The sequence below is a fragment of the Trachurus japonicus genome, chromosome 6, assembly GCF_045865225.1.
Source record: "Trachurus japonicus isolate A0001 chromosome 6, Traja_1.0".
Classification (NCBI taxonomy): domain Eukaryota; kingdom Metazoa; phylum Chordata; class Actinopteri; order Carangiformes; family Carangidae; genus Trachurus; species Trachurus japonicus.
Genome location: NC_140912.1, coordinates 22,136,409 through 22,161,694, shown reverse-complemented (window position 1 = coordinate 22,161,694; position 25,286 = coordinate 22,136,409). Strand labels below are relative to the sequence as shown.

At 43.5% G+C, this 25,286-nt stretch overlaps 3 protein-coding genes across 8 annotated transcripts in view; 1 reads left to right on the top strand and 2 right to left on the bottom strand.

Moving 5' to 3' along the window:
* Positions 1-45: 45 nt before the first annotated feature.
* LOC146986156 (protein mono-ADP-ribosyltransferase PARP12-like) lies at positions 46-5,866 on the bottom strand. The gene is made up of 11 exons (XM_085779828.1): positions 5,445-5,866; positions 3,669-3,804; positions 3,315-3,570; positions 3,019-3,219; positions 2,716-2,890; positions 2,436-2,610; positions 2,021-2,256; positions 1,827-1,914; positions 1,469-1,599; positions 802-953; positions 46-695 (listed from the first exon to the last, which is right to left on the bottom strand). The coding sequence occupies exons 1-11, from the start codon at positions 5,759-5,761 to the stop codon at positions 439-441; spliced, it is 2,124 nt and encodes a 707-aa protein (XP_085635954.1). The 5' UTR covers positions 5,762-5,866; the 3' UTR covers positions 46-438.
* Positions 5,867-6,125: 259 nt separating this feature from the next.
* cfap263 (cilia and flagella associated protein 263) lies at positions 6,126-9,749 on the top strand. The gene is made up of 9 exons (XM_085779825.1): positions 6,126-6,249; positions 6,561-6,693; positions 7,335-7,499; positions 7,572-7,721; positions 8,158-8,268; positions 8,458-8,556; positions 8,676-8,783; positions 8,977-9,132; positions 9,273-9,749. Exons 1-9 carry the CDS (start codon positions 6,170-6,172, stop codon positions 9,411-9,413), a joined length of 1,143 nt encoding a protein of 380 aa, XP_085635951.1. The 5' UTR covers positions 6,126-6,169; the 3' UTR covers positions 9,414-9,749.
* A 167-nt stretch (positions 9,750-9,916) lies between these two features.
* The window catches only part of srgap1a (SLIT-ROBO Rho GTPase activating protein 1a), an 83,401-nt gene continuing 68,031 nt past the window's right edge, over positions 9,917-25,286 (bottom strand). For 2 of the 6 annotated variants that reach the window (XM_085779819.1, XM_085779820.1), the window contains exons 19-22: positions 20,491-20,671; positions 18,585-18,722; positions 13,612-13,999; positions 9,917-12,739 (exon numbers count right to left, since the gene is read on the bottom strand). In XM_085779819.1, the coding sequence (XP_085635945.1) occupies positions 12,320-12,739; positions 13,612-13,999; positions 18,585-18,722; positions 20,491-20,671 (1,127 nt within the window). In that variant the 3' untranslated portion in view covers positions 9,917-12,319. Of the gene's footprint in view, positions 12,740-13,535; positions 14,000-18,584; positions 18,723-20,490; positions 20,672-25,286 lie in introns of all 6 variants that reach the window. The other 4 variants (XM_085779824.1, XM_085779822.1, XM_085779823.1 and 1 more) reach the window with 3 other exon arrangements.

Genomic DNA, 25,286 nt, shown 5'->3' with positions numbered 1-25,286 from the left:
TTATTATGCATTCAACAGTGCAAAAATATGTTTTATTTTATTTTTTTTGGCATATTGTACATTCGCCAGGACTCACTGAAGTAATCCCACAGATTCCCATTCATTCATTACTGTATTTCTATAATTTCATACTTACATTCCACTACCAGAGGGAAATGTGTCAGTTAAGAAAATGTAAAGCTCTGCAAGAGATCAAACCACCCAACAGTTCAGATGATCTCCACCTTAATGGCAGGTCATTGGGCTTCTTTTTGCTGTTGTGAACTGAAATTATGCTTTTGCTAAAGTAGGTTATCTTACATTTTATAAAGGATCTGAACAGTTATTGTACCAGACTGAACAAGCCTTTAACAACGCCACCAGTTGCTACTAATCAGAGGAAAGAACAGTTTTACCCTGACCGAAACCTTCACCAAAGGACAACAACAGCAGTATGACTTACAAGTAATCAATAACATACTCTGGATAAATCTGTTGTTTTTCAAAGATGACGTAGATGCTGGGGTTGATTTCGTTGTCAACACAACTGTCATAGAGGGATCTGCTGCTTCCTTTTGGTGGGGGCCGGACGTAGTCCCTCCTTCCTTTGCAGTACTCCCCCACCAGGACCAACGCAACAAACATGATCTTGTTAAGGCTTTGTTTGATGCTGGCATATTTGCTTGAGTAGGATGCATCTCTGGCAAAGTAGCTCCCTAACAAATAAGGAAGTGCTAGTATTAACACAGTTTCAAGAAAGTGTGATGACTTCTGTACAGTTACTGTAAAGCTAGTTGGCCTGGTGAGGTTGCCTTACTGTACCTTTGCCGTAGGCTGTGCCATGGACGCCGCACATCCTCCAGTCAAAGTTTTGCTCACAGATGGCCTCGATCAGGGATTCGTCAGTCCCGTGGAACAAGTATGGTGTTTCCACATCTGTCCCTCCATTCCTCACCTTCATCTGGTCTTTCTGCCTGAATGTGCAACATATGCATTTGCTGATTAGTTTTTGTTCATGTGGCTCTAATGTCAGTCCGTCAAGTACTGTATAAAGGTACAGCGACCAGCCTAGTTTATCTTACTTTAGGATTATAATATGTTTGAATGGGAAACAAGCTTATTAGCTTTCATGCATACGACTTATGTCTGTAAGAGCAGTCTAAAGCTACAGTCAGTCGGTGATTATCTTATTTTATCTTTGTTTGGCTGAAGCATAAATGCTGAAGGTAGGGTGAAACACCAAGTCTGTCTCTGGTCTTAAGGTAGACAGGAAACCATCAGAAGGAAGTAACTGTGCCCCGCAAAGAACGCAGCCTGAGAGGTGCTGGTAGGCAGATTTGATTGTGTCTGGACTGAGCCAGTTCAGCTGCTCTCCCCTATTTGTGTGGTGGCTCTACATCCAACCAAGTGTTATCAGCTTTGCAAAAAAGGTAAAGAAGTTATCAACGCAAGTAATGTCAAATCTTTTCTTTAAAAAACAGGGGTTTACCATTGAAAGACTTTCCACAGTGAAGGGTTCTGGATCCGCCGGATGCTCTTAATTTTACTCAGGGGCATAGTGTTCTTAAACAACTTCCTTATCATTTTATAGTCCCCCTCAGATTTGGAGAGACGCACAAGCTGAAAGTTAAGAGTAAAGTACAAATAAAAACATTCATTAACGGTGAATATAAGTATATATTTATTCTTTATGAAGGAACAAAACAGTAAGAGACTTGTACATAAGGTTTGTCTCTGTCAATCCTACGTTAGACTGGAAACCTGTCCAGGTGTACTCCCACAGTCCTCCACAGATAAATGCTATAGCTAATGGATGGATGGAATAATAAATGGTGTTAGGAGGATACCTTGTATCCAAAATCAGGTAGGGCACTCTTGTCCCAGTGGGATGGGAAACTTTCAGCAGTGGAAGTGCTGGAGCTGGGTGAAGATGCACTGCAGGAAAGACAAACATATTCAGAACTGTCTAACTGGAGGCACTGCAGTTTTAAAGTCGCAAGGACCATGTAAAACATCTTTCAATAAATGCAAATGAAAATACCTTTCCACCTTTGCCTTCACGTCGTGAGGAGACACAAAGCGAGGCCTCCTCCTGACCTCTCTCTTAGTTTTGTATTTTAAGTTCTCTTGATACATCTGGGGTGTTCCTGGTTTGCCTTTGAAGTGAAGGATATACTGATGTTTTCCAGCACTGAAAGGGATCTCTGCATCTCTGTCTGCCAGGTACACATTCTCCAGAGTCTCAGAAGTGACAGAGGCTGGTGTGTCACCATCACCCTAACACAAAGAGCAGAGGACAGTCTAGTTTAGATTTTTTCATTTACCAGGGAATGTGGGAAAGATAATTAACAAAGGGTGAATAAAACAAGGCCCTGTTACTGGCCTATTAAAACTGACTTCATCTGATCATGACTGAACAAATTCAAAGCTGTATTATTAGTAAGATTTTGTCTGACCTGTCCGAACTCCGTCCATTTCCCAGTCTCATCCTTCCAGTACCAAAGCCATTGTGTTGTAAGGATGAAGTGAGGGGGCTTTGAGACAGAGGAGGCAGTGGACAGACGACGAACTGGAGACCCTTCATATGTCATCGTCATGAAGTTTACTGCCTGTGCAACGGCGGATGCAGAGCTGAGAGAAAACAGTGTAAATACAGTAAAAAATAGTTTCTCTGCACTATACTTATAAACTTAAAGACTGTGTGCATCTCTGTGGTGCGTTTCTTCGCTCATGCACCTTTGAAGACCAAGGCGACGGAACATCTCTGAGATGGGTTGATCTGTGTCATGTCCGGGGTCACAGAAGGCCTTCTCAATGTCTTCTATATTTTTCAAATCCTTCCAGGTCTTACCATCAGTGTCTAAAACCTGCCATCTGTAAGGTAGGGTCCAATGGACATGAACGCACCTCTCTGAAAAAACAAAACAGTGATAGAAAGCACCAGTTTAGGCAGTGATACACCAGACATTTTTTTTCATTTCTCACAGATCCACATGAGTACATCTTGTCTTGCGTGTCTTATCAGGGCATCCTAGTTACCGGTGAACCTGCAGTGTCTCCGAATGAAGTAGAGGCATATTTCCTTTTTGTCAGCATCATTTGTGGGTTTAGATGGACAGGCAGACCTGGTGGTGGGGCGCCCAGGATTGGTGAGGGAAGGCTGCAGGGAAGACTGGTGGGAATGCTGTTGGAAAGCTGAGGTGGAAGGCTGCTGAGTGGGATTTGTCATTTTTGGCAATACTGCAAATGACACACATACAGTATCAATGTTGGAAACCATTTATGTAGTATATCAGTTAGGAAATATAATTCCTAAAAATATACATATTCTTTACCAGAAGCAGGAGCAGTCCTTAGATTCATGATGATCAATTTATTTCTGTAGATTCTAGGAAGGTTTTGAATGTTCTCCTCACTGAATCCACGGAAAACCTTCACTCCTTGTGCATGAATATTATGGGCTCTCTTACACGAAGAACCAAACTTACAGTCACCCTGGAAATAGTGCTGGCAGACATGAAGCTTGGTGCAGTCAACGCCAAACCTGCAGGAACCATGCAAACCATTGCCCTTGTTGTAATGTGGGCATATCTAGATGGGTGTATAGAGGAGGATGGCTGTATTACCAGAAAAATATACGTTCAAAAGCGTGCATTCTTTTTTATACTCTAATACGAGGCAAAACCTACCTCAGGCAACAGATAGGGATCATTTTGCAGAAGCAGCTGGAACAGCTGTTTTTCTGTCAAATCCTGAAGACCATGTCTCATCAAAAGCTCTGCATTGTAGGACGAGGCCAGACTGTGGGGATTTTTACACTTATATCTAAAAATGACAAAAATGCTTCATAAAGAACAATAACAACCACCACAGCAATAATAATAATAGTGATATGTTGGAAAAAAGTATTCACATCCAAACTACAATCTACAATACAGGCTGGTTTTACTGGTTAAACAATAATGGAAGTGGCAGGATAAGGTAATCTACGGTACTTGCTATTTTCAGGGAAACTGAAAGGTATTTCAAAGCTTTACACTTCATTTTCTAACAGCATAAAAGATGCATTGATGATGCTATCAGGCTACTGGACACAGAAGCAGACATTACAGTAAATAAGGACAAAAAAAATGTAACAAAAGGAAATCTGTGTGTGTGTGTGTGCAGGGCAGGCCTCTGTCACTCAAACGTTGCTTCTGCTGCTCTACAGTTATCATACAGGCCTAACCCTCTATGGTACGCATTATGATGCCAGTGGGGAAAAAAATGTTTGGAGTGTTTTTATGTCTCAAAATAGACCAAATAAACATAATCTAAAGAAATTTTTAAAAATTATTTATTTTTGGAAGTTTTCTGTTTCCTTTGAAAAAGTCTGCAAAAAAGGGTTTCAGTCATAGACTGTAAAAAGGTTTCAGTATGGCTTCTTGAAAGTCATGTGATAAATTAAAGCATTGTTAGTGGTTCTCTAAGGCAGCGTTTCTCAAACTTTTTTCAGTCAGGGCACCTTTCAAAAGTGCATAAAATCTCACGGCACCCCTGTGTAAAATATAATTCAAAATGACACTGCACAGCCTAAATGTAAATGTCCTGTTTATTTAGACGGGACAGTATTACAGTATTTATGCATAGGTGCCTCTGTAGCCTACATATGCACACACACGCACACAATAATCCGCAATGTGAGAGGAAGAGAGAAAGGTCTACATGCGCGCAGCGCAGGCACGCGTTCAGATGAATATCCGCCGGCGGTCTCCGCTCCGTTCTGACTCCGTTACGAACAATCAGAGAGGAGGGGGTGTGATACGTGTGTGATCAATGTGAGACGTGTGCCTGGTACGACGCATTTTTTTCATAGCGTCCGGTGTCCGGTGGACACGGACCCCACTGCTCTGAGTACCCGTGACCAACGGCCGTGTCCACGGAGCGGTCTCTCTCTCTCTCTCTGAACGCTGCAGAAACGAGCCGCCTCACGTCCGAGCCGCTTGACAAGCGCGGCGCTGTTCCAAAAGTTGAACATATTTCAACTCTGAGCGCTCTGAGCGCCGCAACAAAAAAAGGAAGCTCCGAGAGCTTTTTTCTGAGCTCCATAGGATCTGACGCCCAGTGCGCTAAAAGGGCGTCCGGTGGACATGGCCCCTTTGCATATATGCATCGTATGAAATGTCAGAAGAGGTATTTTTTTCACGGCACCCTTGACGCAGTCAGACGGCACCCCAGTGTGCCGCGGCACCCACTTTGAGAAAGGCTGCTCTAAGGTCTCCTCTCTTTTTTAAAGTATTACAGCATTAAATGGGATGAATTGTGGAGATGTGAGAGGCCAAAAAGTGGTATGTTGCCTGTGGGCAACATGGTACCATAGAGGGTTGAGCTTTTAACACCCAGTTGTAAAGGGTAGCTTCTGCTTTTAAAGAAAAAATACAAATCCTCCAACCGTGGTAGCTACAGCAGCCAATTAAGTTTCTTACCCAAAAGTGCAGTCTCCGCAGACATAATACCTGCACAGGTGTAAATCCTCACATTGCAGACACTCTCCGTTCTTTGTCTGACAGACCCGCAGACTGGTTTTAGCCACCACCAGACTGTCAGGACCGATTGACTGACCCAGGGTCGGCTTCATTCTTCCTTCCTTGATAGACAGTTTATCGTCGTCGTAGAGGAATCTCGACAGCAGGAACTCCTTCCCGGGGAACCTCAGTGCGACAATCTGTCCCAGGCGCTGGAAGTCCAAAGAACCGTGGTGGTCGCACAGGGTCTTGATGATGAATTCAGAGATTGAAGTCATCCTCCTGGAATAAACTTTTACTGCATCAGCAAAGTGGCATGTAGCGGATCTGCTAAACAATGCAGCAGCAGGGGCTGAGCTAACTCGTCTGACAGAGAAATGAAACTGAAAGTGAGAAGAGAGGGGAAATTTGTTTGAAGGCCTGCCCCTTTAACAATTACCCTCTCAACACAACACTCACTCAACTCAACACTCTAAAAAAAAAAAGTTTTATGGGTGTGGGCATGACAAACTAAACTGACAACTACGGTAATAACCACACGGGTTATGTCAGCTCTTCTGTGGAAATGTGTTTTAAATTCACATAGCCTGCCCTGGCCCCTGAATGCAACACTCTCCCATAGCAACCACTGCAGACTTTCAGTGTACCTTAGCAACCATGGAGGACGAGCCGAGCTCTCGGTGATAATGGGGGAAGAAAGGGGGAAAGAGGTCACACAAAAAGAACAAAAACAGCTCCGCCACGAATGGACCGAAGAAGAGCTAAGGTAATAATATAAATTCAAGAACGTCGTTTGGTTAAAAATGGTTTTTACCGTACAATTATCAACTTTATTTAAGCTATTTTGTACAGCATGCTAACGTTGGCTAGTTAGGCTAGCCAAAAGCAGAAGGTTAGACATGAATATATTTAAATTAGGTCAGTATGACTGTTAAAATGGTTTAAGCACACTTATAAAAACTGGTATTTAGAAGCATTTAGGTTTAACTGTTAGATTTGCAACTTCTGAAACCAAACTTGTAGCTGTGACACTTTTCCTTGACTGACTGAAGTCGCTGTTATTCGCCTCCTCTCCAGAAGATCCACTGCAGCCCTGCTGGCAGAAAACGACATGTTTGAACGGTTCCTCAGCCGCCTGGATCAGCAGGACCTGGTGCCCCAGGCCGGGGGAGAGGCCTCAGGAGCAGCAGCCTCCCAGCTGGAGGGTGGGGTATGTATCACCCAGTGATCAGAGCTAAAGTTAGGCTATACCTATAATCAAAACGGGCATTTATTGTTGTCCTACATTTCACTGTGGAAATCAACACAGTGAAGAAAGACCCCTTATTCTGGACAGAAACAGAATGACACCTCGAGCTCACAAATTAGGATGAAGAATTCAAAACACAAGAGAGTTTAAAGTAAGCAAATTCTGTAGCCAATAATGTGTCTTCTTACCCCAGTAATACACATTACAAAAATTATAGTTGAACAGGTAAGAGGACATCTTTGCTGCCCATAAAGTAGGAATAATTTTGTTTTCAGACACATTCCTCTTTATTATTCCTATTGTAAAGGTTAATTGTGGTTTAATTTTCACAGTGATTTGTTTGGAAGAGATTGATCATTTAAGTTTTGAGAAGATAAACACTTTATCAAGAATAAAACACATTGTCACAATCATTTAATGAAAAGAGGTTAAAAAAAATGTATTCCAACTTATGGGCAGCCGTGTGTATTGGTTTTGACAGGCAAAAGTCCCATTGTTAGTTTTGTAATAATAATAACAAAATGTATTTATTTTCTTCATGATGGTAATTCTTGAGAATTACACTGTTCCGCTGACAAAAACTTTCTGCACTGCACTCTCAGGGCCGTGGGCGGAGGCGGAGGTCTCCTCGGTCCTGCATATCAGATGGAATCCAGCAGCTGACCTTGGAACAGAAACTTTATGTGGCACGGAGGGAGGTGGCAGAGACACAACAAGACCATGGGAAGCTCATACAGAGATATAAAAGAATCCAGGACAACTACAAGGTTAGCTCCTATCACACAAACAAATACAAACTTACAGTGATTTCCACTCACTCATCCTGCTTGTCCCTCCAGGCCACAATGAAAGAGGCAGAATTGCATCTTGCAGAGATCAGAAAGGCCAAGAAAGAGTTTGAACGCAGAATACTCAAACCTATGAAGGACAACAGATTGGACATGAAGGAGCCAGAGAAGGTGCTCCATTACATCAAAGACAAGTTCAAGGTAGACATTTGGTTTGGTCCAAATAAGTATTTGCACAAAAAAGTATTTAAATAGATTCTCAACCATAACAGGATCTTTGATTCATAAAAGCTATTATTCTCAGGGCTATGTAAATAAATAACTAAAATTCATAAATGCATGTGTATTATAGTTCAGATATTTGGTGCTTTTTTCAGTTTTTTTTTTTTTTTTACCAGGATTTTATATGGCTTTAATATTTAAAGCCATAAAAAATCCACAACAACCACATTGTATTTAACTTTTCTTTCATGGGAGGAGGAAGAGATATGGGATATGCAGTTTTTTTCAAACTTATTTTTTGTCCTTTTATCTGCCCTGTTCTCTCACACACACACACACACACACACACACACACACACACACATACACACACACACACACACACACACACACACACACACACACAAAAACACAGGTCACTCAGTTGGAGAAGTTAAATCTGAAGATCCAGGCACTGAGGGTCGAGGAGAGGAAGCTCCAGCAGCAACTTCAACAGAAAAAAGAGATGGGAAAAGCCGAGTATGAGGTAGAGAATGAAAGTGACAGGATGAACAGAGATGCAAAGAGATCAGAAAGTTGAATGTGTTGTCTGTGAGTTAAACTATTTTTCAAGAGAGCAGTGAATTAGAGTCTTTAATCAGCTCAGGTTGGTTAATTGTGTACTTTATTCTGCCTGAGAAATGTAACAATGCACGGTGCTGTGTCTTGTATTTAGGAAATTTTCCAGGAGTACAATGAGCCAAGAATCGACAAAAATTTGGATGAATATCAAGTCGACTGTTTGAAAGTACAACGTGCCCTCGGTTCACACAAGGTGCCTTTTTTTTATAATGTTGCTTGACAGAAGTCTCTTGTCTAATTTAGTGTATCATTATTAAAAACACACCCCATGTTTGCAGTAAAGGTGAACTCCCTTTGTGTATATGTAAACAGGAGAAGCTGCAGAGTGTCACCCGGGAGTCTACAGAGTTGAGCAACGACATCGCCAGCAGGAAGCAGATGCTGGCAAAAATTGAGGAGGAGATCCAGCACGCTGAAGAGGTTTGTTCTTAGTCCAAAAAATAGTTTATGTTATCAGTCTCCCCATGCAAATCAAATGGCAATGTAAGTAGCATAAAATGAAATAAGACATAATACTTTAATTTCCCCTTTTCATTTCTCTTTAAACCATGTTTACTATCTCTCTTGTCCTTTAAACTAATTCCCTTTATGTGCTCCATCCCTCCATTATTAGGAGCGTTTGAAGGCAGAGGCCCTCAACCAACGGCTGCGCCGCCAGATGTCAGATTATCAGACCCCTGATATAACTGAGTACATGCATGTAAAAGATAAATATAAAAAGCTGCAACAGAGCATTCACACCTGGGAGAGGAAAGTTGGGATTGCCGAGGTAAACCGATTTTTTTCAGAAGTGTATTTTCTTCTTTACTACTCTTATCAAACCACAGCATGTTTCGGTCCAGCTGTGGGGGAAGAATGTTCTGTGACAACATCCAAAACAAAGAAATCTTTCTTCTCTGTTTCCACCAGATGGCCTTGAAGACCCACACCAAAGCCTGGAGCAAACAGAGAGTCACTCTTACTCCCGCAAACAGCGCTGTGGCTGGATGGAGGTCTGAGGAACGCAAAGTCCCTGTTAAGCTCCCGTACATAGCAGAACACAACGCTTAGACAGAGGAGGCATACATTATTCTTTAAAGAATGAATGAAGGGCTGGATGGAGACTGTGCTACAGTTAGAAACGTACTGTTTCATAATATTAGTTATTCAACATCTGATTATGTGTCATAATTTAATACCTTCCCGTAATCATTGTTTAGAAATGTAGAAATAAAACAATACACCCACTGTCAGTTTGAAGGTGTCCTATACTTTTTCAGTCATACGTATTGATAGAAAGATCTTTACCATGCATAATAATAAGGAACAAATTCTGCAGATGATTTGTAAATGTAAAAGCTCCATCAAGCTGAAAACACACTGGATAATAAAAACACCTTCTTATACGATACTGATGAGTATACTATGATTACAGTATTCTCAGTCCAATACACCTCACTACCCATAGTTGTTTCTGAGTGATGTTTATATATTTTGAATGCCCAGTGTGCAGTGCTTCTCCGAGTGAATCTGTAGATAATATAAAACATGGGGGGAAAAGAATCCACCTGAGATTCGACAAACTATTTTCTTTATTAGAAAGAAATCCTTAGAGGTATAAGCCCTCAAAGAACTCTAAATGTTATGATGTTACATGCCATATTTACAGTTATATACATAAAAGTGCAATGTCACAATGGGTAAGCTGTTTTTATTTATTATCAATTCTGTCATATAACTGTTTGGAAAATGGCATTATTACTTATTAATGTGTCTTCTTCCTGCACCGCATTTCCTCAAAAACACAGCATCTGACATGAAAATGCAACAGGACAGAATGTCTGAAGTTCCTCTAAAACATTTTCAAAGGCACTTTCACAAGTACATACTACAGATGTACATAACACCACAGAGTAGCCTAAAGCCTACAGATGGCATAACTGAGTCCTACTGTTGTTGATGATGTTACATTAGTGACAAAAGCATTTTATACAACTGGCTTCATACTGTGGGTGAACACCTGCATCTCTGGATATTTGTTCTACATTTGTTTGTTCTATACCGAAGTCTCTACCCAGAAACACAACAAAGATAACAACAAAGATTATAAAAATAATGAAAGTTAGTTATTCATTCAGAAATCAATTCAACTTCTGATTATTACACACACACGCGCACACAATTTCTGTCAAGTCAAAGATAGTGTAAACCTTCTGTTAGAGAGCACTGCTAACTCATTGCAAACCCAATCTCTTCTATGTGTTATTATGCTAGCCAAACATTCCCAGGACATGCACCCAATTCTGTTATTTGTACAGTACAGAGGTTACTTTAAAAAAAAAGAAAAAAAAAAAAGGACACATACAGGGTCACAGTCACACCGTTGGAACTCACTGGCACATACTGTTTTATGGGGCTATTGCATTTTGACTTGGGAACATAATGGAGCTGACTTGACTGGAGCTGTTCCTCGCTGATTGGGAGTCTTCCTCCGGTTTCCGTGTTGCACTCCAGACAATCGGAGTGTCTTCTTCCACAAAGTCCACAAAGAAAGGCTCAGCGTCAGTACAAAAAAACACTGAACTGTCATTCTCAGCTTAACATAAAACAAGACAAGAGGGACACCTGGAGCAAGTAGCTGTTTCCAGAGAGATCCCGACTAAGAAAAGCGAAGGGAAAAGGGTGAATGAACACGTTAGGGGTGGGGGTCGGCTTTTACACTAACAGTCATTAGGTCCATGGCTACTGGCAGCGCTCTCACACGGCGCTGCCTTCGAGTCTATACACATCAGTCAATATGAAGAATGCCTACATCATTATATGGAGGGTCAACATCCATGCTTTACACTTATACAGCCATGTCTTTGGGTAGATAAAGCCAAGCAAGGCATTAAAAGAAGCTATGGCGTGTGGTTCACACTGTATAATGTGTTGTATATACTGTAGGTAGGAGATGATTTGTCATAACGTTTCACACGGTTCCCCACGGGCTATACAGATGTAAAGGCATAACTTATTAGGCATATTTGATCCCTTCATCACCAGTAATTGATGCAGGAAATCTAGAGTTCAGTTCATAATGAAATAGTGGTTTTATCCAATAGTCATATTAAGTTCCAGGCCATGTGGGAATATGTTCAAATCATTTTTTGAGCAAATCCAGCACAGAGGTGATCTTTTTGTACATTTTCTGAGACACAACTGACAATGGTATGCCTTGCCAAAGAGAGTTGCAGTTTACACGCTAGTGAGTCAGTACTACGACTAATTTATTAACAGAGTACCATTTGTTATTGAAAAAAAAGCTCTCCAGGCCTGTTATCAGTCCCAACCTTCAAACCATCTCTGTCCATGTAGTCACAGCACCTTTTGTTAAAGTATTTATATTATCTGAAATCAGTCGCATCTCAAAGTCAGTAAGGCCTACGAAGCAGGTCACACCGCCCCTCTGAGGTCCTTCTCATCAGGCTCTGTGTCAGGTTCAGTGGTAAACAGAGGAGCTACATGCACCATGTTTTGTTCAAAGTTTACACAGTCCAGGAGTGTCTGTAAACTAAACTAACTAGAATACGTTTTTCTAAAACCTCGAGGGAAGCCTTTGTGATTTGTTGTTTGAATTCTTTTTTTTTTTTAAAGAAAAAAGTATGTTAGATAATATTAACCTAAGCATATTAACACATAACTGTGCATGTTATCAACACCACATTTGCCTGAATGACAAACCTGTCTCCATCTGTGGCTCCATCACCAGTCCCCCCCCTCCCCCTCCCGCTCTATAGGTTCTCGTTTTCAGCTTCAAAACACTACAATATATTTTCCTGTCCAGTTCAATGTATGTTACACACTCTGAGATATTTATTCGCAGTATATCTATTAAAGTCTAGACAGTGTTAGCATTTTTGCAGCCCCCTGGAAGTTGATTGAGAGTTTTGTTTTGTTTTGTTTTTGTTTTAAATCTCTGGTTGTGGTCCTGGAGGTTACATGGTGCAGGACTTGTCCAGAGCGTCCTGAGCAGATGTAGCTGGAGGCTGTGGGGCCTGGCTGGATTTGGGCAGGACCATGGGCTTGGGCCTCAAGGCGGGGGGTTTGAGCTGCACCCCCATGCGGGGCGCTACCACTGGCTTGAAGGTGCTCATGGTGTCGCTGGAGGAGCTGGTGCTGCGGCGGATGGGCGGCTCGGTGTTGGCGGTGGACCTCAGCATGACGCCGTGGATGGGGCTGAGGGACTCGCTGGAGCTGGCCGGCGTGGGACCCCCGCCGCTGCCGCCGCCACCGCCGCCGGAGTTCTGCCGCTGCTCCAGGGTGTCCAGCACCACGTCGGGGGCGTGCTTAGCCGAGCTCTGCCGCTCCAGCTCACGCAGCTCGTTCAGAGCAGTGTTCATGGTTTCTTCTATGTCCTGCGGGAGGATAAAGGAGAGCGTGTGTGTGAGAGGAGGGAGAGGATGTGGGAGGACGACAAGGACATAGATGAGCCAGATGAATAAAAGAAGAGGTAGGTTGGGGTTAAGAGGGAGAGTAAATTAGAAGAAAGGGTAGAAGGGAGAGATGAAAAAGGGGGGAAAAATAAAACAAGATGAAACGAACACATCAAAGGACAGAGATGGCAGAGTTAGATACGCAGGAACAGAAAAAAAAAAACTATATTAACAGGACCACAGTGACAGTTTTTCAAAAACCAAGCATGCACTTTCCATGCAGAGAGTTAAGAGTTTTACTTCACACCAGCACCACTCCCTCTGCATGCTCATGATTTTTGGATAGCAAAGGAGATGCAAAGATGACGCGTGGTGTTCATCTGAGCATGCTCCCAGTAGGCAGACTAGACAGACAGCCCAGCACAGTTCGGATGAAGCGCTCTCTGTGACCTCTGCTTTCAAACCTATAGGCTCTAAACAAGCAGCCTTTATGGATTTACCATTCAGAACACGTGACAACAATCAAATTAGAGCCACCACTTTCTCTTATCAGCGGTGATGCAAAAGCAGATGTCAAATTATTACCAGCCAGGCAACAACGACTTTCCATTTTGTGACAGAATTTGGTACGCTCGCAATCAAGACTGCAGTAAATTTATGGTGATGAGTCCCAACGTCAGGCTACGCTCCCTGCTGTCTGCCTGAGAAGCCAGTCTTTTGCGTGTATTTAGCACACAGACACGGTTGCAGCCAGAGGAAGCAGAAGACAGGGACTGACTATGTTTTTACAGGGCGGGGCAGGGCTTTGATGGTGGAGGGAGCTGCGGTCGGGTCGCCGCTCGTCCCGCGCTGACCTGTGCGATGCTCTCCGGGTCCAGGGGCTTGCCGCCGTGGTGGTGGTGGTGATGGTGGTGGTGGGCGTCGGTGAAGCCCGTGTACTGGCCCGAGGAGGTGGAGCGGCGGATCGGGGGGCTTTCCATCTTCTTCAGCGACTCGTGGCGGCTGATGTTGGTCAGGCTGCCGTGGCCGGTCCGACGGCGCCGCTCGGGGGAGTCCATGGGCAGGTGGTTGCGACTCCGCAGCATGTCCCGCGGGCTGAAGTGGCCCAGGACCGGGGAGCCCATCTCCGGAGTGCCGCCGTGTCCGCCGTGACCCTGCTGGGAGGCGTGCACCATGCAGTGGACGTCACTGGGGCGGGCAGGGGGCCGGCGAGACGGTGGCTCTGATCTTTTCTTGTGCCTACTGGGATAGAAAGACAACAAAACATATATATGTGTATTATTGAACAGAAAATTGCAATCAAATGCAGTTACTTTCTCTTTCTGACCCATTTCCTATTCACCAAAATGTTTTCCTTGTTTTTGCATAAACTATATATTCAAGAATTTAAAGCAGAAGTAAGCGGAATGTTTGTGTCGATATAAGTCTTAAAGGGATAGTAGCATTTTTTTAAAGTGGGGTTGTATGATCTACAAATAGCCCCCAAGTACTTTAATTGCATAAAAACACAGTTTTTATTTGGACCTAACCAACTGCTGATCGGCGGGCGCTAACCGTGGGCGGAGGGATACGTGAGTTGGTTAGGTCCAAATAAAAACTGTGTTTTTCCTGCACTTTGAAGGGCTGGAAAAAATTATAATATAGTGAACAATGGAACTGTGAATTTTTTTTCACGTAAAACCTCTTTTAGGCCGCGAAAATAGACCGTTTCTTTGGGTCTGTTCACAACACTGTATGTTGTAAATCTCTGGGCAGGGCTATGGGCTGGCGTTGCGAACGGGAGGAGTGTAGAGAGTCTTCTACTGCAATTAAAGTACTTAGGGGCTATTTGTAGATCATACAACCCCACTTTAAAAAAATGCTACTATCCCTTTAAATAGTTATATCTTCCGACGGCAATCACTTATATAGAGTGTTTGGTCTGAAACATGGGTCTGTCAGTCACTCTGCTTTGCTGTAAGCCGAGGAGAAAACTTTCCTTGTATCCTACAAGCTTTATCCAATGAGGAGAGAGAACGGCATAAAGGGGCGGTCCTCTCTGTGTGTGCAGCCAAGGGATGCGCGTGAATGTGGTGACGTAGGGACGAGGACCAATAGATCCATGACGAGGGCGGGGGCTGCTAACTCCATCGGCTGACAGGAAGTTAGCCAAAAAAGACCGGATCGCTTACTTCTGCTTTAAGCTTTTGATTGAATATACCCAATATAAGTAAATATATTTAAAACTTGCAGGTTGCATCATCAGTTATGTTGCAAAATCAGTTCTATGAGAGAAACCCTGATGTCAGTGCAGCCCATAAACTTATTTGGAGAGCAGGTAGAGTGGACCTGGACGTCGGCCACAGGAGGGAAGCCTGTGGCTCGTCACAGCAACCAAAACAGGCTCCCTGGGAGAAGCTACAGCTGCTTCAGCAGAATGGGCTGTCCTCTGTCTGAACCTGGACCTCCTCACAAACACACACACACACAAACACAACCACACACCTAATTTAACACTCCCATCAGAAAACACTGTGTGTGCAACACAGCTGAGTACGCATGGACACATGTCAGATCAGACACACACTTCTTCATCGTCAAAGATTCATCCCTGCTGAGCCGTACATGACGTCTCTGAGAGCTGAAAGCAGGGCTATGGCTCCATAAAAGGTCAATAGAGCAGCACATCCTCCTCTGTATGGCTCCAATACGCTCTGCTCTGCATATTTATGAGTTCTAGTCAGAGCTGTAATGTTTAATCAAAGAAGTTATCATCACTATCATGAGTGTAGCAGCAGGATGGCTTAAGAAGATATCTGAGCATGTCTGCTGGCAAAGAATTAGAATTTAATCTTGACAATTTCATAATCTAGTATATTGCTTGATATTTATGACTCGGAAAAAAGAGGGAAGTTTCATATTTGTTAAACATTTTCCGGAGTGGCAAAAAAATGAAATATTACATCAATACCACCTGAAAGGTGATGTGTGTCAGGTGAACTGTTTTAATGACTCTTCTGTCTGTGTTACTGCGTCTTTGTGATGATGAACAAGCAGTGAATTACTCATCCTTTAATCACTTCTCAGAAGCAAATGGCCTCATTTGGGAGTTTACATCTGCTTAATGAACGCTGTCTCAGCCATTATCATTACGATACACAGGCACCATCATCACTCTGCTAAATAAAAAGCAATAATGAGTACAGATATGAAGAACTGTGAGAGAACGTAATTGCAGATTTTCCTGTAGCGCCGCCGCTGCTGCTGAGGTATCTCCCCAAACCTGCTGTTTTCATCACAGGAAACTACTCATCCACATTAGTTAGAAAACTCATTGTGCTTATGTAACACTCTGAAACCCAAACCTGCTCACACACACACACACATACACACACACCGCAAAACACTCTGGATATGAATATTGAAAAAAATCCTCAAAAAATGTGAGCTAATGATCATGAAAAACTTCTTGACGGCACTAATGGATACTAATGTTAGATAAGCCTTTTGAAAAAGACTGGGTGGTGGAGTGGTGCAGGCTCGGTGCCTGATGAGAGAAAAATATATATATTTTTCAGACTGCAGTGAGAAATCTGAAAGAGTAAACAAGTGCAGGAAGCGCTTCGAGCCTGCAGGGGGCGCAGTCTACATTCACAACACCAGTCCCCCTTTGGGACAGAGTGTACTACAACAGGCATTGCAACTTACTCTGCAAGCTGTCACCACACTGACAGCTCACCCTTTGTTTATTATGGCCTCGGCTAATAATAATATAAATCACAAGACATGCCCTGAGTTCCTCTGCATCAAAGCAGAAAGCGGACCAACTGTGATACTTGGTGCGATGAAACAGAACTCTAATGTAACTGTCTTGTTTATGGATTTGCCATGATTGTGGTGCCAAAACTCCGACAGAGGTTCGTCTGGTGAGGGTGCTGTTGATTGAAAACGCCAGGAGAGGAAAGAATCTAAATAAAGCCGAGGATATAAATGATTCAAGGCGTATGAGGATTGTCTGAATGGAAGAGCAGGGAAGTGAGTGAGTGAGTGAGGGTTGGGAGGGGAAGGGGGGGCGGGGGGGGGGGGTCACCTGGGAGCTGGTGACAGATAGAGAGTGGCTTTGGGATGTTAGAGGAGCTTCATTAAGGCTGTTGTGAAAAAAAAAAAAAAAAAAAAGATTGATTGAGCCATGTTCTTATTCTGCATACAAATACCTGCAGTGGTGTAAATATCGCCTCTAGTATGAATCATCAACATTTCAACAGTGGAGTAGAGAGGGGAGTGAGTATGGCTCTGAATAAAATAGCGTTTGTTCATGCGTTTGGCAAGAGCCAGCAACAGACGTTTCAAGGTCGCTTACTCCACCGGCAGAAATGTAGCACTGAAGAGAAGCAAGAGACAAAATACTGGCACGCAACCAGCGGACGCTGCCAAAAAGACTGAGGTGTGATCGGATATGTGTGTGTCCTCCCTGTGTGTGTGCGTGCGTGTTGTGCTGATGATGACTAAGCACCGATGTGAAATGGGCATTTAATACTTCATACTTTACATTGTGAACTGTCTGGGCAGTGGGCAGTGGGAATAAAATAAAGTGGGAGAAGTGTATTGCTCTTTTGGCAGCAGGGCTGAGAGAGGTGGGCTGAAGATACAGGATGACAGGAGGAGGCAGCGTATGATAACGCTGAGGACTGGGTGTTCAGTGTTCATCTATTTCCTGCTTCCTTCAGGATGCTGTTCATAATACCAAACACCAAACACCATCTCTACGTGTGTGTGTTGGTCTCTCTGTGACACGTCTATCCGTTCTACAAGTATCCGAGTGTGTGGCCGTATTCACACCTGAAGCTCATTATGCATGTTGGATGCTGCAGCGCTGACGTCGCAGACATGCAGCTGGACTGTTGTGTGTTTTGGATCGACTGACTCATTAGATAAAGCTGATGTGAACTTTAAGATGTGTTCTGGTTACTGTCTGAGGAGGACTGATATTAATCAACACAGCTGCGAGCTTATTAGAATGTGTGTTTTTGTATTTTAGAATAAGAAACCCTTAAAGCAGAAGTAAGCGATCCGGTCGTTTTGGCTAATGCTGCGTTCCAGGCAGGCTTTTGAAACCGTAAATTACAGCTTCAACTTCAACTACAGCGTCACAACTTACGACTTTGTAGCGTTCCAGGCAACCCACTCGTGTTTTTCCGACCTGTTTTACCTGTGAAAGTCACTATAACGGCCACTCGTAACTTCCGACCCGTGAACTCGTACCAGATCGAACTGGTACGAGTTCACAGGTCGGAAATACACGAGTTACGGGTTGCCTTGAACGCACCATAACGTCTTGTCAGCCGGTGGAGTTAGCAGCCCCCGCCCTCGTCATGGATCTATTGGTCCTCGTCCCTACGTCGCCACATTCAGGCGCATCCCTTGGCTGCACACACAGCCCTTCATGCTGTTCTCTCTCCTCATTGGATAAAACTTGTAGGATACGAGAAAAGTTTTCTCCTCGGCTCAGAGCAGAGCAGAGTGACTGACAGACCCGTGTTTCGGTCCAAACACTCTATGTAAGTGATTGCTGTCGGAAGATATAACTATTTAAGACTTATATTAACACAAAAATATCGCTTACTTCTGCTTTAATATGTCGTTTTCATACCGCAAGTTTGAGGTACAGTGAAATCTGTGGTATTTCTTGTCTACTAATGTGACGTACCGTACTTACCTTTGGATATTGAGGACAGATCTACAGCACTCCAGATGTTTTATAATGCAAGGAATGAAGGAATCACTAAAGAGCGGCTTAAATGTTGCAGTTCAATATACAGCAGTTATTTATACCAGTTTGAAAACCAACCTGGTGATGTAGGCCTCAGAGATCCGGGTGTCAGTGGGCGAGCTGATGTCTTTCCCCGAGCATTTATCCTCTCCAGCGTGGCCGCTGCTGGCCTCGCTGTCAGCCTTCTGACTCAGAGTGTCAGAGAAGTTGTCATCTCTGGGACACAGAGATGGAGTGACATTGAGACATAGAAAGAGCAAGAGGAAGTGACAGACAAACCGATTCAGAGAGAAAGAAGAAAAAAAAAGAAAATAATCAGCAAATCAGTCGATCTTTCATATTTGCGCTGTTCTTTGATGACAGCGTTTCATATCAGTTTTCCTCGTGTCAGCATGTCTCCCCCTCTCCCCTAAGGTCCAGAGAGTCGGATGATTCATATTTCAGGGCTTCTCAGTATTCTGGTGATGCACTGTGGTGTTGACACACACACACAGGCCAGCTGTATGGGTTTCAGTGAGGTGTGTGACTGGATACCGGGTACAGTTGGCGTCTGTCAGGTGGCAGAGCTACTGAGCCTCACTGCTGCCCGTTATCATGTGAATTAGCCGATATAAACCACAGTGGATGCACTCGTTTATCCACATGGACGCACACAGACCAGAGGAGAGACGGCAGTAAAACTAAATTTACAGACAAGGCATAAGATAGTTCAAACACCCTGACAGTGGAGACTTGAGAGGACGCATCCTGTGCTGAAGTGCTCTCTCAGACGTGACTCATTCTGGACTCTTTTATAGGACAAGTGAAGATCACAACCTTGTGTGCCGTTTTTACACTCCTCAGCCTGCTGTTTAAGTAGAGAGCAGCGTGTTACTACTACTCCTGGACAAACTGTACAGCTGTAAATTCCACTGCTCTTTCATTAACTAAGAAGACACCCCCCCCCTCCCCACACTACCCCCCGGTGAATTATTGATAGAGGCACAGTGACGGGACAACAAAAGAGGAAGGAGGAGAAGGAGGAAAGAGAGGAAGGCATTCAAAATGGACAATTTGTCGGCCGGCTACTAAGTGATTGGAGTGATTTTGTTCCCACTGAATCTAGTCCATTAGGCACCAACGGTCGCCATGGCAGAGAGTACGCTTGTTAGTGTTGAGAGTCAGAAACAGAGACAGAAGGGCCGGTTAAGGACCCTGGAGATGGGGGCTGAGCGGGGGAACGACAGCGGTGGGCAGGGTAAACAAGGCTGAAGGTCCTCCACACACACACACACACACACATGACCCTGCAGCCAAATGATGCCCGCTGGCCCTTCTTCTGCAGCAAAGTCAACAAGGACAAGTGGGTGGGGGAGACCTGGAGGATTATTCTTTAAACCACCAACTCTAACGCTCTGAGTGGAGCTGGCACTGGTTGGGCTGCCCGAGGAAAAGTCATTATGTAAGAGAGAAGAAAAGAACATTTCCTCAGTGCACTACTTGATTTTATTTGTATTGTATTGTATATTTATGTATTTGCTAAACCTTAAAGGAAAAGGCAGAGAGCCTTCACAGTTCGGGTACACAACTCCCAGTGAAACAACCAACTGTTGTTTTTACACTTTGTCCTGATTAAACAATTACATGTTAATTGTGAACTTTGGAGCTGATTGTAGGCAGAGAGCAGCTAAACTATGCTTAGCTCATCAGCTGTTTGTTGTAGCACCGCATTTAGTGAACAGTAGTGTGGCGGCATCATCCTTTAGCAAGACAGTGAATAAACACCTTTCACCAATGTTTAACTACTCCTTTAAAACAGCCCTCAGTAAGAGCTCAGGTCACCAGAGGTAAACTGGCTGGTTAGTATTCACTGTGCGCATACAGACTTTGCACAAGAGATAAACACACCTCATATACAACTTCTCTATAAAGTGTTCTCTTCAATTCTAATATCAGATGTCTCTGCATGGATTATATTCAGTATATTCATATTAAAAGCACTCACATGTCTTGGACCACGATGTATTGGTGTGGCACCAGGCCGTCGATGCCATTGTGCCGTCCCTCCCACCAGTCTTCAGACGCTCTCTGGTAGAGCAGCAGGGACGCCCCCTTCTTGAAGGACAACTCTCTGGAAGAGCGTCCAACATAGTCAAACTTGGCGATGGCTTCGATGGGGTCACCCTCTGTCAGCAGAGAGAGAGAGAGAGAGAGGATCGGACAGGTCAGGAATGTCAGACAGGGGCAAAGACATCAAGAAGAGAGACAGAGAGACATTTTTAATGATTGACATTAAGTGGTGCAGCTTTATGAAAATGAAAATCTCAGTCTTGATGATACAATACAATACATGCACTTAAAAACAAATTCTGGCTCTGATGCAGGACATTGTAATATTGGCGTGTCTACACACGTGGATGCACACTATGGGCACATGGAGTTCAAAGTGTGCTAAGCCAGTTGGTTATTTCAGTTGTAGTCAATAGTAACCCAGCTCTCCAACACCAGGCCAGGGCCACAGAGAGCCCCGAGGAGCTTTAGCAGGATATTTATAGCAGCTGATGAGAGGAGATCTATATGACTCAGGGGCATGTCAGTCACTGCATGGATCCTTAGATTGGGTTGATCACCACTCAATAACTGTACAAAGAGCCCAGGATCACTGACATGGGATCAGTTAACATGTTGAAAACCAGGACGTTATTCTAAACAATACTAATTACTGTAGAGATAAGATGAGCAGTTACTAGTCACAATATATTTATCCACTATGTCAGCTTTATGTTGAAGAAAACATGTGTGGTTTCAACAACAGCCTCAGTCGACTCTCCTATTCCAAAAGGTACAAGTCTCCAAGCCAATATGCATGCACTACAGCAACACAGGTCTAAAAATAGCTTCTTTATTCCTCCCTCACTCCTCCTGCCCTCCTCCCATCTCACTTTCTCACTTTAAGTCAGACGGGTGTGGGGGGGGGTGAGGGTCCCTGGACAGATGTAGCCTCACCCTCTTTATCAACACTGCCGGCTAAGAGTAAATGGCTGAAGCTTGTATGGGTTGTAAAAAGCCATCATGATATATCTTTCACAGGGGAAGTAATTCCCAAATGAGCCGAGAGGCCACGTGAGAGAGGAAATACTGCCGGGATTCGGAGCAGAGCGAAGGTTTCTTCATTTCTCTCACTGTCCTTTTCAACCTCATCTATTTTTATTCTATTTTTTCTTTCTCCCTCAACCTTTAGGTCCACAGCTTCCTTGCGTCACTGGCTTGTCAGGATTGACAGGGTGGATGTAACGTGGCTCCAATGAAATGTGACAAGCAGGAATTTACTGTCTGAATTAATTGGGCTGCACTGCAGCGGACAAGGCTGTTAATAAAGTTGACGGCACCCTTATCAGTCAAGGGGGATTTCTCTTCATCTCTTTATTTTCTCCATCTCTTTCTCTCACTTCAACCTATCCATCCATCCTCCTTTAGGTCTATAAATGTTTGCCCAACATCTCTGCTGAACACACACGCGCGGCAGCACTGCAGTGACGCGGCTGGGGCTGAAAGCAGCGGGTTATAAACTCAGATCTCACTGCGGTAAAGGATTCCCTCTGTCATGTTGTGCAATTATAACTGAGAATCGCTTCAGACTCAACCACCCGAGGTTGTGCACACACACACACACGTACACTCTCACATTGTGACTGGAGTTAAAGAAATGCTGCACCGTTAGAGCTGGAGGCCTGTGGTGTAAGAGATACGAACTGTCAGATGTCTTACACAAGCCAGTGGAGCGGAGTTGGGGTGGATGTTGCTCTACATCCACATTCATAGAAATAGGGGAGAATAAGGCTGTTATGAGATATGGGTAGGATCAATACATCAGCGGAGGAGGGTGTCATTTCTTTCTACATCTACATTTTTCTTTAAAGACAAACATTAATCCTTGGTGCTTGCTGCCATAAACGGAGGAGACTCCATGCTGGGCTTTTTCCAGACCCTAATTACCAGACTTCTCGGTAAAAAAAAAAGCTAATAATTTGTGACATTTGAATACGGGTACTTAGATGTGTATCATGTAAATAAATTATGCAATTAAAGCAGAAGTAAGCGGAATGTTTGTGTTAATATAAGTCTTAAATAATAGTTATATCTTCCGACAGCAATCACTTATATAGAGTGTTTGGTATGAAACACGGGTCTGTCAGTCACTCTGCTCTGCTGTAAGCCGAGGAGAAAACTTTCCTTGTATCCTACAACCTTTATCCAATGAGGAGAGAGAACGGCATAAAGGGGCGGTCCTCTCTGTGTGTGCAGCCAAGGGATGCGCGTGAATGTGGTGACGTAGGGACGAGGGCGGGGACTGCTAACTCCATCTGCTGACAGGAAGTTAGCCAAAACGACCGGATCGCTTACTTCTGCTTTAATCTTTTGTTTTCATTATTCTGAATTTGTGTGCCATTATGTCACCAAATAATTTCCAGGAGATTGTAGCTTGGTACAATAGTCTGGAAAAGACCTGGAAAAGTATAAAATCAAATTCCATACTTGCATAGGAACCCAGTGTTTCAGCCTCCCAGTACAATAAAGCAGACTGCCCTTTAATAGCAATATATACTGTATACAGTATGCCTGCTGGGGCACTTGACAACAAGGACATCCTGCTGTACTCCTGAAAAGTGATATATAATCAATGTGCCAGTTAGTTGACCTCCGACCTTGTAGAGAATTTACCAGCAGATAGAACATCAATGTATTGACGGTTTGCGAGAAGTGCCACTCTGAAAAACCGACAGTTTATCTCCCTGCATGACAGCCACGGTCATGTGCGTGAGCCCTGAGAATAAACACATCTGGTCTGAGTACAGCCCAGGTTTGTGACTTTCATTCACTAATAATATTATTGTTACTTTAAAATCAGAGGTGAGGACAACCTTGAACCTTGTGTGGGTGTGACCGACTGCTCTGATACATACAGTATGTAGGTGGTGTAATGTATGTTAGAGGTTTTATAAAGCCAGGCTGCAGCTTTTCTGCCTCTCGGATGTTATTACATTCAAGTCACAGAGCTTAGCATCTGATTTTCTGAAAAATATACCAGAGGGTCATGCAGTAACACTCATCCTTATTCTGAAGGTTTGTCCAGAAAGCAAGAAGAGACCTCTAACCATCTGGATTAAAGAAAAAAAGTTCTGTCTGCTGCACTTTAAGAAAGATTTTTTATCCTAGTTCGGTAGATGTCTTTCATAATTTAGTGCAAAATATTAAAACATCATGTTATATAGAAAAATCAGCATGTACAGCTAACAACTAACTGGGCCACCTTCACTTTACTATTCATCAACCATCGTTGTTTGAGTAGAGAAGTTGAGGGAAAACATGAAACTGAAAGCTTAAAAATTGTTTTTCATCCATAAAGTTTGAGAAAATCTTTGAGTATCCTTAAAATACATTTGAGTAGGTGATATCAAATGTCCAACCAAGATCACCAGGTGCACATATTTTCAGAAAATTGGATGATTAGCTCTATGACTCAGATATAATGGTAATACCTGAGAGGCACAAAGTGGGAAAAGGCTTTTAACAAGATGTTATTTTCATCGTGATAATCAGGCTCCCACACATATGTCTAACACCTGATTAAAGCAACGATCATAGCGTGTGTGTGTGTGTGTGTATGTGTGTGTATGTGCAAATCTGGCCAGTCCAGATCACCCATCTGAGCAAATGAGCTGTGACACACTCCAGGGGGCCATGCTGTTGAGACGATGAGATTTCCGGGCAGCTACTTAGACCAGCATGTGGAATGATTTTTAGCTCCCTCTCCCTCTCTCTGTCTCTCCCTTTGAGGGCAAATGAACATTGAGGAGTGAGGAGAGAATAAAAAAATATATATCCCCACTTCAGTCTGCAGAAGAGAGTGCTGGTAACTAAACAGGAAAAGAAGTTTGCTTTTGTGTCTGAAATCCAAATGAGGTCACGGGGATTTAAAAATAACTGATGACAATAACTTGACAAGGCTCCACAGGGAGGGACTCAGCCGGTGCGGACATCCTCCCCAGTCTGCTCAGAGAAAGCTTTTGGAACAAAATCATGGTAGCGTGGGATTTCTGGAAAACATAATCTTCCATTAATTACTCAAAGAACTGAGAGCTGACATCTGTTTTTTTTTTTTTTTTTTTTTTAACAGCGGGAATCCTCCCATGCAGAACTTTCCTCCGTCTGATCGAGACGTCCTCTGCAGTTACAGAGGACGTCCATGTGACGACTTTAATTTGGAAGCAGCAGAGTGATTAACAGCTGATGTAACGGGAGGAGGAGGAGGAGGAGGAGGAGGAGGAGGAGGAGGAGGAGGAGGAGATGGAGCACATTTCCAAACTGTGTCTATGGAGACGGATGACGAATGATGACGGGGAGCCCCGAAAAAATCGGTCTCTGGGTGTGAAAAGGAGACAGGATTGGGGCAGTTGTTGTCACCATGGAAACAGGTTTAGGGAAGTCTGTTACCAAGGTAAGATATGAAGACTTGGCTCAACTATAGGTGGATTCTTTCTTTTGCTCACGTCGTCTGCATCTGGACAGCCCTGTCAGTGATGTTTATCACTGTTTAATGAGTGGAGCCTGTATTGTCTTTTTGCGCTGGAAGTTCAACAGCAACGCCTGATTCTGTCTGATATTTTGGTTTCAGCAAACTCTGTCATTATTTGATTTGGACCACATGGACCGGTGTCCATTTCATTCAGACAAAGGACCACATGTATGATCACACAGCTCGAGCGATTCCCACCCAGGTCTGAAACGAATCTGTGATTC

Bases quoted from the DNA above. Each gene is read 5' to 3' on its own strand.
- LOC146986156 (XM_085779828.1), bottom strand. From the start codon at position 5,761: ATGACTTCAATCTCTGAATTCATCATCAAGACCCTGTGCGACCACCAC. The intron at 3,805-5,444 runs GTAAGAAACTTA...TGTCATTTTTAG, and splicing joins TGCGGAGACTGCACTTTTGG to ATATAAGTGTAAAAATCCCC. The intron at 2,891-3,018 runs GTAACTAGGATG...TTGTTTTTTCAG, and splicing joins GAGACACTGCAGGTTCACCG to AGAGGTGCGTTCATGTCCAT.
- cfap263 (XM_085779825.1), top strand. From the start codon at position 6,170: ATGGGGGAAGAAAGGGGGAAAGAGGTCACACAAAAAGAACAAAAACAG. The intron at 7,500-7,571 runs GTTAGCTCCTAT...TTGTCCCTCCAG, and splicing joins GAATCCAGGACAACTACAAG to GCCACAATGAAAGAGGCAGA. The intron at 9,133-9,272 runs GTAAACCGATTT...TGTTTCCACCAG, and splicing joins GGAAAGTTGGGATTGCCGAG to ATGGCCTTGAAGACCCACAC.